The 10,891-nt window shown below is 39.0% G+C and overlaps 1 protein-coding gene across 1 annotated transcript; it reads left to right on the forward strand.

The window, feature by feature from the left end:
• Positions 1–2: 2 nt before the first annotated feature.
• pprc1 (PPARG related coactivator 1) lies at positions 3–10,292 on the forward strand. The gene is made up of 14 exons (XM_066680103.1): positions 3–146; positions 2,747–2,878; positions 3,080–3,232; positions 3,406–3,471; positions 3,630–5,484; positions 5,606–5,659; positions 7,047–7,107; positions 7,299–7,366; positions 7,654–8,338; positions 8,488–8,718; positions 9,023–9,101; positions 9,219–9,340; positions 9,479–9,630; positions 9,832–10,292. Exons 1-14 carry the CDS (start codon positions 66–68, stop codon positions 9,930–9,932), a joined length of 3,840 nt encoding a protein of 1,279 aa, XP_066536200.1. The 5' UTR covers positions 3–65; the 3' UTR covers positions 9,933–10,292.
• Positions 10,293–10,891: the final 599 nt, after the last annotated feature.

Here is a 10,891-nt window from a genome sequence, read left to right on the forward strand (position 1 = left end):
GTGGCTGAGTCAACGCGCTGCGCTCCACGTTTACTCAGAGCACATAGGGACAGGGGAGCTGTAAGATGGCGGCGCGCTGGGGAACAGGCGAGGAGTTATTAAATGCCTGTAACATGGAGTATTTCTCAACGGCGAGTCTCGACGAGGTAAGGAGCACTCACATCGCTTTTCGATGCGCTTTGTGCAAACCTTAGAACCACTGTCACTTTTCACTTAGCTCAGAATTGAAGATAAATACGTGGAGTTGTGGAGAGAGTGACACGTGGGTTTGGTTGCGTGGGGGCTCGTGCTCTGTTCAGATCCAGATGGTGTTCAGATTATTAGGAAGATATAAGTAGGTTATCATTTGGGAGAGTTTGTTTAAAATTGGAGTTATAGTTTTCACACTGAATTGTTGTGGGTTATGTGCATTGATCGAGCAATAGCATGGAGCTAGCCCATTAGCCAGGGTTGATTCCACGCCTCGTGTTTTACAAACTTTATTCCTGTGCTTGTAGTCACGCTGCTCTATTACAGCTTTGAAGAAAGCTGCTCTTTGTTTTACTCTTCCAAACATTTAGTTGTTGTTTTTCGCTGGTGTCATCTGCGACTCTGGCTGGTAGATCCTGATCTGAAGAATTCTTGTCTGTGTGTTTGTATGAGTAGCGAGCCAAACATAAACGTGACTGATGGGACAGGCCTGGGGGACCCATGCTTTACTCCGGTGTCTGTTACTATTATTATTTACCAATCAGACTAAGAATGATTTCTGTCTCTTGTTATTTTTCCATTTTTCCCGTGCGTCTCTCTCTTCCCCTTGGGTTGGAGTGAAACATGCTGATATGCAGTTTATTTTTAACACTAATCCTTGCCCGATCTCCAAACATTTTTGAACGGCACCGAGCATTAGTTAGTTCTGGTTGTTTTAATAAGAAAATGGCTCAATGGAAATTGTGATACGAATGACACGTTGAGGTGCAGCACATTACGTGTGGCCCCCATATATACTATATTTTGGCAGTTGGTTTTAAATAACATAGCATTTTCTGAACTGAGTCTTAGTAAGATGTGGTGAAATTTAAAAATCTGAATTATTTTTTTTCTCCCGACAGTGACCACATGTTCAACACGTGGTGTCTGGGTGGGTCAGTGGTCCTGGGGCTGTTTTTGAAATTCATGGCTATGTTAGTTTCCAGTGTTGTTTTCCAGGCTAGGAATATAATATATATATATATATATATAGATAAACACTGGTATGTAAGGTTTATGATCAGAGTAAATCATAAGAGACTTCAACGCATGCTGTTTTGGGTGCTGGCGCGTTTGGTTTGTTGTACTTTACCACGTGTTTAGAGCCGGCGAGCTGCTGCACTTTGCCCAGTAATGCACTGCGCCTCGATGACGCGTCTTTGCTTCGCGGATGTAGTCCGTTTTTTTTCTACTTTTTTTTTTTTTTGCATTCAGAACTCTAAAGCCACTAATTTTGCCTACACTTTTAAAATCATATTTAAGTCTCCCTCCTGTTTTTGATTAAACCCATAAAATCTCTGAACACATCTATTCATCAAAAATATACAATTAAAAGCCTATGATCTTTTGATATTTAGTAGAAGTTATTTCAGAGACCAATCCCCTAATGTCTCAACACCTTCAACTTCACTCAGTGCATACAGATCTATTATAATTCTGATAGTTTCCACCTTTATCCCTAACCACACCTTCACCATTTTTCTGCAACTAGAAACCGTCACCCCAAAAGCTGAATGGTTTCTGTGGGTTTATGGTGCCAGAAACCCTGGCTTTCTGAATCCACCTATTAGAGACTTTTAATGTCCTAAAATTTTACTTGATTATTTTGCATTTGATAAACCTTTTTTGAGGGAAAAAAAGCACATGGATGTTTAAATATGTTTATAAGATTAAATATGTTAAAGGTTGATTTGCTCATGAAATGTATTTTTAATCGGATACTTGTAAATGGCCCTACTTGTAATGAACTTTTATGTGTTCTTCATTCCAAATCCTACTTATGCTAAAACATGCCTTTATAATTTCAGTGTGAATGGATGTGGCTATAAATTTACGTTTGCTACAGTAACAAGAAGTCTATTTAAACTTTCTGCTTTTCAGGTTCGTTTTCCTGTATTGTCTAAAAATATATTTTTTAAAACATAAGCAATGTTTATATATTCCACCTACGTTTGTTCAGAATGAGGCCCTTATTGTAAACAAATACTACTATGCACAGTATATATGGGATGTTGTGAATTATTTGGAGTCACACTTTACTTTATGAATGGTTAAGCTTCTAAAACACAAGTAGCGTTGTTGTCCCACCCCAGTGCATATTCACTTTATATGCATAACAATTGCTCATCAGTTTGTGATGATCCTCCTGTTTAGACTCTCTTTGGTAGTAATGGTTTACAGGAGTTTAACTCAAGGATTGACAAACATCTACAGGTATTTTGCATGACCGGTTCTTATTGCTGTAAAGCTGTTTCTCACACGTTTTTGTTTGTTAAAATTAAGTATTTGTTCTCTCACACCTGAAGAAACAACCAGTCTATCTGTTAACAATAATTTGATGCTTATTTGATATTTTTCTCTTGTCTATTCTTTTGTGAACTAGGTTTTGTGAACCTTCCCTGCTCAGAATGTACATTTTAAATTTTGGGTTGAAATGAGCTTTCTTCACTTAAAATAACCCCTGAAGGCACTGCTGATTTAAATGATAAGTCTGAACTTGTTCCTCCTGCTCAAACAGGTTGAAATACTCCAAGATGAGCTCTGTGGCCTGCAGCACCATGGTCTGATCACTGGAGACACGCTAGATGCCCAACAGCCTTGCCTGGATCCATCCATTCTGTCCATGTTTGAGCACTCCTCAAATGGAGAGGTGAAGACATGTTTTATATGATTTATAAGGAGTTAAAAAGTAAACAATTTCCATAAGAGTTAATATATTGTCATGTTTAATTCAACATTAATCCTCGCCCTCTGTTTAAAATTGCTAAATGTACATTTTTAAATCTTTACTTATTTAACGGTAGATTTGATCCTAATAGACTTTGCCTATATATTGTGTTCTCTCTGAAAGGTAACATTTGGTGTTGATGAAGAAAGTGAGGCAACACTGCTCTCAGCTCTCACTGATATTCTTGATAACGTAGATGAGGAAAATCTTTCTCCTTTTGACATCCTACCTGATGCAGAGCTTTTGCAAGGGCAGAAAGGCCATGATAATGCATCGGTGAGTGCAGCTGGGTCTTGCTTTTCTTGTCTGGTTCTGGACATGTCATGAACACACTGTGAATTGAGCTGCTTCATCTGTTAAAGACATGATGTTTAATCTAATTTTGCTCATAATTTCCCAGTTATGTGATTGCTCATTTTAATCACTGGTTTAATTATTGCTTCCTACAGCTGAAGAAACTTTTGAGCCTCTCGTGCTCTCCTCCAAAGAAGGAGCTAAAGCATTTTCCTGAAAAGGTAGAGAAATATTGTCTAGTAATTTTTCTAAATGCCATGATCAATGTTTGATAATGTTCCTTAGCATATTACAATATACAGTAGCTTGATGACAGTAATTTATTTTCTGAAATTTCTGTGCCCTGACTCTTCCTTTTACACCAAATGGGTCCCTGCAGATATGTGACTATGAAGAAGTTGGTGAGGAAGGGAGTTTTTCCACACTCATCAATGAGCTGAGTGTAGCATCAATGGATGAACAAGACCTTTGCCTTCCCATATTTCTGGAGCATGACGGGGAGAGCGTGCCTGTTACTCTTGGTGAATTGTTCAAGCACATGCACCCATATTCCATGACTGTTTGTATGGAGGGTGAGGAGCAGCTACTGCCTGAAGGTGGAATTGTGCTAGAGGTGGTGGATAAAGGGGAAAATGGAGAACCAATTTTGGCCATACCAGACATGAGAAGCCCATTTTCTCTTCCCAGCAGAGAGCTTGAATTGAAACAGGAACTCCCTGAGAACTCAAAGCCCAGTCTTAAACCAGAGGTTCTCCCTGAAGAGGGTCTCATGTCTAAAGTCAAGGATAAGAAAGTAGATAATGTTGTAATTAAGCCATCTAAAAAGGAGTTTTCTAAAAAATGTCAAGCAAAAAAGAAAAAGAAGAGAAATCATGAGGTTCAGTTTGCTGAAGGAAGAATTTTGAGGAGTGCGTCATCTAAAAAGGCAGCAGAAGTTGTCAAGGAAGTTCAAGAAGAGCAAAAGAAGAAGAAAAAAGTGACCTTCGCTCCTGTCCTTATTAAAGCAGAGGCTGAGACGGGTAAAGCTGACAATTTGTCAGAGGTGAAGTCAACAGAGGCATATGAGGCAAAAAGTTGTATTTCTTCTGTTTCAATAACCACCACAACCAGAGAAGCTTGTGCTGAAGTCATTGAGCCCAAGCCATTGCCTGTCCTTGAGGAAAATCAAACTCCAGTTGCATTGCCTCTTGGGGAAAGTGGAGAAATCGATGTGGTCTCCAAGGAAGAGCCAGCAGTCTGTCCACCAATTGAACCCAAGCCCAAATCACTTAGTTTACAGCAGTACCGTCTACTTCGTCAACATAAGAAACCATTACCTCCGGAGATGACTAAGGATAACAGTACCAAATGGCCTTTGCTTCCAGAGACACCTAAGGAGCTTCCTCCAATCCCCTGTTTGCCTGACCCCAACCCTAGAGACCCATGTTGTGCTGTCGCTACATCTGCAAAGATGGAGCCTGCTCCTGAAATTATGCCTGCATGGCAGCCAAGAGGCCCCACAGCACCTCCAACTCCCCAGGCCTTGCTAGTTCCGCCAGCATCAATGCTGGCAGGCTCTAAAAAACTAGTGCCTCCTAGATCAGTCCCCCCACCTGCTTTGAAACCTGAAGAAAATTCTGCCACTTCTACAAGCCCCTCAATTCAGCCCAACCCCCAAAATCCACCCAGTTCCACTGGTGAGCCACAGAACACTATTGTCTGTAAGGTTTCTCTAGCAGCTAAAGAGTCACCACTTGAAATGCCTGCTTCACAACCTGCTGCTACTACAAATGGAGTTTTTCAGAGCATCTATGCACCAGGGCAGACAAACTGTTTACAAGATAAACCTTCCCCTTCTGATCAAGTGATCAAAGTAATCCCATCAGCCCTGCAGGCTAAGGTCAAGGCTCTCTCTAAGCCTCAGGATATGACTGAAAATACCACTAGAACCACTACAATTGTTCCGTCTCTGAATGCTGTTCCTAATCAGACTAGTGCTGCTGTGCCTGTAAAGAGAGTAGCGGTGGAAGCTTCTGTGCCAATCCCAGCCAAACCTACCCTGCCAGTAAATACTTCCAGACCTACTCTAGGGTCCCAACGTCATGTTGCACCCATAGCTGCTCAGCCTTTCACGTCCGCTCCAATTCAGGCCAGAATTGTGAAGCTGGCAGTGCAGATGCGCTTGGCTTCTGCTCCAGTTCCTAAAGCAAAGAGTCCTACAGCAGAGCTGATTGAGTCTTTCACAAGTGAAATTGGTGAGTTTGGAAACGGATTTAGTTATTGTAGTGAATTCATTTTTCATTTAGATTTAAAGTAGATAAAACTATTTGCTTGACTATGGGTTTTTTATTTATTTTATTTTTATTTTTTTCCCAGGTATTGAAGCTTCTGATCTTACCAGTCTCTTGGAACAGTTTGAAGAGACTCAGCGTAAGTGTAGTCCTTTTTGATTATTCTTTGTTGTATTCTCGTTTATATCTATGCAATACACTGAATTTTATGCTGCCAAGCTATAGTGAACATTTTAGAATGTTTGTCTTTCTAATTGTCATTTGTTTTAAGTTGTAAAATTAAAAGAACACATCTTCAGCTGACAATTGTAGCTGTTGTGGTTGGCACAGTGTCAGCTTTAAATAATAAAAAAATGCATCTGCAAATTAAGCAAGCATGTTACACATTGTGAACATTTATTAAGAGAAGCTATGTTGCAAACTCAAATGAAGGTTTTTCCACTCCCTTAAGAGTAGTGTGGTATTTGAGGAAGGGTTTATACCCCTTTAAAAGAATCTCCTGCATGGCTGGAACAGCTGCTGTGCCCTCATGCTTGCTGAGCTGCTGGAATTCTGCCTTGTTTGCAGATCCATTTTAACTCAGAGTTTGCTGTCTTTGTCTGGGCGGATGTGCCAACCCATGAGAAAATGTGTGCTTGCTTGCTAGCATATAGTCTGCCAGCAGTCAGGCTTATGACAAGACAGACTACAGTGCTACTTGCCTTGGGCAGAATCAGATTTAACAAAAACAATGAGTACTGTTATACTTTGAGAGTATTTTTCAACTGTGCTGAGAACCCAGTGATGCAATAGTTTTCCAAGCCCTAACCCATCTGATGAAAGGCTTGATAAGTAGATAATGGGCTGATTCGTGTTTTGAAAATGTATAATCGTGGGCCCTAAAACTGGAGCCCACATGTGACATAGTGTACCACACAGTTCGTCAGCATTGCAGAAATGTACAAAAACTAATGGCACAATACATAATCCTTTAGCCCTTACATGTTGCACCTTAAAAACAAATGCGTCTCAAACTGAAGACCTAAAATGTAATTGAGGAAATGTATATGTAGTACATAAATAGCATGAACCTCCTATTGTAATATCAACATTACAGGAAACGCTTGAATATTCTCTCAGTATTTTGAAGGTTAAATAAAATATTTTCATTATACATGGAACGGTCATTGAATTGGGAACACCGATCTTGTATCCATTTTGTGGAGAGAAAAAGTGGACTACAGTATGTAATTGTATAACTACTGAGTGCTCCTGTATGATCAGTGGAGCTGATAAAATGATAAAGTAGGTGTTCCTAATCAGTGATTTTTTTTTTTTTTTTTTTTTTTTTTTTCTCTTCAGTGTATACATGGCTTTAAATTTCTTTACAATGACGCTTGAAATGTAAAAATGGTCATTCTAAGTGACTTTATGAATTAATTTATAATTTGAATATAATTCACAGGCCACACAAATCTTGAAAAAGACTGCTTTATGTGCATCCCGCTTTCACTTTGGATATTTACCACCTTTCATTGTCATTTCAGCTAAAGAGGATGAGAGTCTGCCGGAGGTCTGTGGTAGAGCAGCTGCTGTAGGAAACTCCAGGTTAGTATGTTCAGTTTAGGATGGAGAACAAGAGTTACCCTACAGTCTGAACGCTGCTCGTATGCCAAACCGACACAGTATGTATGTGACTGTGTTTGGCTTTTACCAGGACCTACCGAGAACAGATAAATAAAAAAGGACCTTTTAATCCAGCTTTTGAAACGGCCTAAATTTTGTGGTTTGCTTTGCAGTGGTGAGAAGCAGGCAGATACCATGACCCTCAGGAAAGCTTCCAGCCCTGACTTGGGTAGCACTGCAGGTATATAGTTAGCAAAATTACTTTGTAAAATCTCTACATTTTACTTTTATTTTTTTTAAATGTTAGTGTTCCAGTACACAAACTGTGTTGAATTGTATTGGCTTTACTAATATGTCTAAAATAATACCATAGAAATCTTTATCCTTTTTTTGCATTAGCAATTTTCTTAGAGCGATCATTTTGCTGCTTTGAATGATGTTGCTTGACCTTCTGTGGGTAAAGAATTTCCAAGGATATAAGCCTAAGCAGTGCATAAACCTAATTTGCCTTCTTTCTTTGCAACATAGGCCTTACTCCACCTGCCACACCACCTCATCAAATGTGGAAGCCCTTGGCACCAGTTGCATTATTAGGAAAATCAAAAAAGTCAGAAGTGCCTAAGCCAACTCCAAATAAGGCAATTCATATAGAGCCTCTCCCCCTTTCGTCAGGCAAACTACCCAGTAGGCCTCAGACTTCTGTAACCCTTGGGCAAACCCAGCCATTTTCTCTAGATCATGATTACTGCTTGCTTCCCAAGGAAGCCTCCCAGAATGAGCTTGGCAATCGCTGGAATATTAAACATCAGTCAAGCATCGTCATCAAGTATCCTGAGCTGCCTTCTAACCAGATGAAACCCCAGAAAGGGGACACCAAGCTTGCTCCAACCCCTGTTGCAGCAGGAAGCACACAGAAAAATCTCAAACCTGTTCAGAATCCTCTATGTGAGAGTCAGTCTGACCGGGAGCCTATGACAAGCACAATTATGGTGACTCCAGATGCTTCTCCTGATAGGATGGATTCTGAGTACTCTTTGCAGGATGATGGCAATAAACATCAGAGATTCCCAGGATACTCTGAACGATCTCCCAGCCCATACCACCGCAAGAGAGGCCGATCCCAGAGAACATACAGAACTCGGTTACGGAGCAGCTCAGGGTCCACGTCCAGTAGCTCAGAATCCTCTAGGTCACCTTCGCCATCCAGAAAAAGGTTAGTTGTATTGCATCAGAGTAGCTCATTGGTTTTGCTAACAGTAATATTATTGAGTTATACAGTAATGTATTATGTCCCCAAACAAGCTATATACACATTGCAGTGTAAGTCATTTAAGCACCATTAAAGTTTGTGTGTTCCCACAGATATAGGTCTGGTAACTATCACAGGAGTTCCAGGTCACCACCTAGGTACAATTCACGCTCCCGTTCAAGCTCCCGATCCATTTCCCCATCACGCAGACGGAGGAATTCCTACTCCAGTTCATGCTCTGGGTCCTGGAGAGACAGTCATTCCAGATCCCTATCCCGATCTCAGTCTCGTTCCCGCTCTCCCTCTCCTTCACACAGGCCCAGACACTGGAAAACTCATCTTAAGTGAGAATTGTTTTATAGTACATTAATATCCTCCTAAAAGACTTACTAAAAAAAGTTGCCATAGCAATTTGTGTCCCTTGCAAAAGCAAATATGAACTTATGAATTTATCATTATTGTTTTATCTACAATGCAGTATGCCATTTTCTAAACAAAACTAACACTATAGCAATAAAGAATGTAGATATGGTGTGGCCTCTTGTCAGTCCTGCACTACATTTGACCTCTTGAACTTCATAACTGTTTTGTAAAGTAATTCAAATAAGAATGTAACATAGTTTGACCAGATTTTTTTTAAACTTGTAGCACAGCCAAGAGATCCAGCTACTGCTATGATTCAAGAGATCATAATGAGGAAGTGAGGAGGCGCAAGGACAAAGCAATTGTGAGTATATCATTTTATTCTAATGTTAGCAAGTCGTCAGTGTACTGGAGATAAAAATGTGGATATTAAGTAAATAATATAATTTGTAGTAAAAGCTTTGCTTCCTGCTTTTTTCAGGAAGAGCGGCGAGTAGTTTATGTTGGGCGCATTAATGGAAGTATGACCCGTAAGGAGTTGAAAGAGCGATTTTCATATTTTGGGGAGATAGAGGACTGTACTGTGCATTTTAGAGAGCGAGGGTAAGAACACTCGGCGCTGCTGTTGATTTTTTTTTATTTTTTTTATTTTATTTTTTTTTTTTTTATAAATAATAAGGAATGTGGCTTTCTTAGTATGAAGTAATAATAATGGTTACAATTCTTAAAACATTTTTGCAGAGACAACTATGGATTTGTCACATACTATGACACCAAGGATGCATTTACTGCAATTGAGAATGGAAGCAAGCTACGACAACCAAATGAGCTTCCATTTGATTTGTGCTTTGGAGGCAGAAGACAGTTTTGCAGGTCCAGTTATGCTGATCTGGGTAAGTTTACATTTATGTTGTCTTCATAACCGACATCACATAAACCTCTTTCCAGACAGATTTGTCTTGCTCCTAGACTTCTAAATAATAATGAATTAATGAAAAAGAAGAAGAAAAAAGAAATGTTTGTTTGTGTCTATATATAAACCTTCACTACCTTCATTCCTCAAAATAATAACCAAAATAACCTCTGTGTTCCAGATTCAAACCAGGAGTACGAGTCCGCTCCTGCAAAGGGCAAGTTTGATGCACTAGACTTTGACACTTTACTTAAGCAGGCTCAGAGGAACTTGAAAAGGTAACACTGAGGAGCAAGGACAATAGAGAAGAGATCACTTACCTCAGTGCAACAGGATAACGCACACCTTATGCTGCCATTCATTTTATTTTTTCCATTGTTTTTCTTTTCCCATTTGTAGTTTTGTTTCTGCAAGCTTACACCTTCTATTGAAGTGAAGATTTGTATGAAAATGTAAAAGAAGAAAAAAAAATGGAATACAGTGAATTTATGTAAGGAAACAAGACTTTTTTAAAGAAAGAATTTATTTAAATGCTCGATCAGAAAGAATTGTTGAACATTTTTAAGAAATTGGAAATTTTGAACAGGCTCTGTGCGGTGGTAATACATTCACATTGCTGAAAATGTATTTCAACTCAAATAAACCCCCAAAGAACTTATTGTGTATTCATTTCTTTTAGTCCACTTTGAAATCCTTGTCAGGTTTGTATTCAGAACCAGTTTTGTACTTAAATGGAGGTGTTAGCTATTCTCTGTGCCACATTTCAGAAAGAAATCTAAAAGTGAATCCAGTAAAATTTTTCTAATGAAACATGTAGAATGCCAGTTACAGTTAGATTTAGCCAATAGAAATACATTTTTAATACAGTATGTTATTACATATTTCACATTTTCTTATTTAATTCAACTACATACCTAGTCACTCATGAGCACAAATGTCAATATCAGTGCTGCCATTGTAATTTTAAGAAAAGTTACCACAAATAGCCAGTTTCAATGGGCATGTTATCTGTGTACAGTCTATTGATCAATTTCTTATTTATGAAAATCAAACGAGGTTTAAATTCATTTGGACATTAATGTGTTTCGTGTACTTTTTACTGTGCAGTTCCTTCTATAGACACTGGACCTCAAGGTTATGCATTATATTTGCTTTGGTATTAATTGCTATCAGGTTCAAAAGAAAACTGTTCTTTTTTTGAATTAGCCAAAATAAAATCAGTCTAATGTTCAAGAACCACA

This window comes from Hoplias malabaricus, chromosome 8, assembly GCF_029633855.1.
Source record: "Hoplias malabaricus isolate fHopMal1 chromosome 8, fHopMal1.hap1, whole genome shotgun sequence".
Taxonomy (NCBI): Eukaryota; Metazoa; Chordata; class Actinopteri; order Characiformes; family Erythrinidae; genus Hoplias; species Hoplias malabaricus.

Coding starts and splice junctions, on each gene's coding strand:
- pprc1 (XM_066680103.1), top strand. CDS start 66: ATGGCGGCGCGCTGGGGAACAGGCGAGGAGTTATTAAATGCCTGTAAC. Junction 3,472..3,629: donor TAAAGCATTTTCCTGAAAAG/GTAGAGAAATAT, acceptor GGGTCCCTGCAG/ATATGTGACTATGAAGAAGT. Junction 8,339..8,487: donor CCTTCGCCATCCAGAAAAAG/GTTAGTTGTATT, acceptor GTGTTCCCACAG/ATATAGGTCTGGTAACTATC.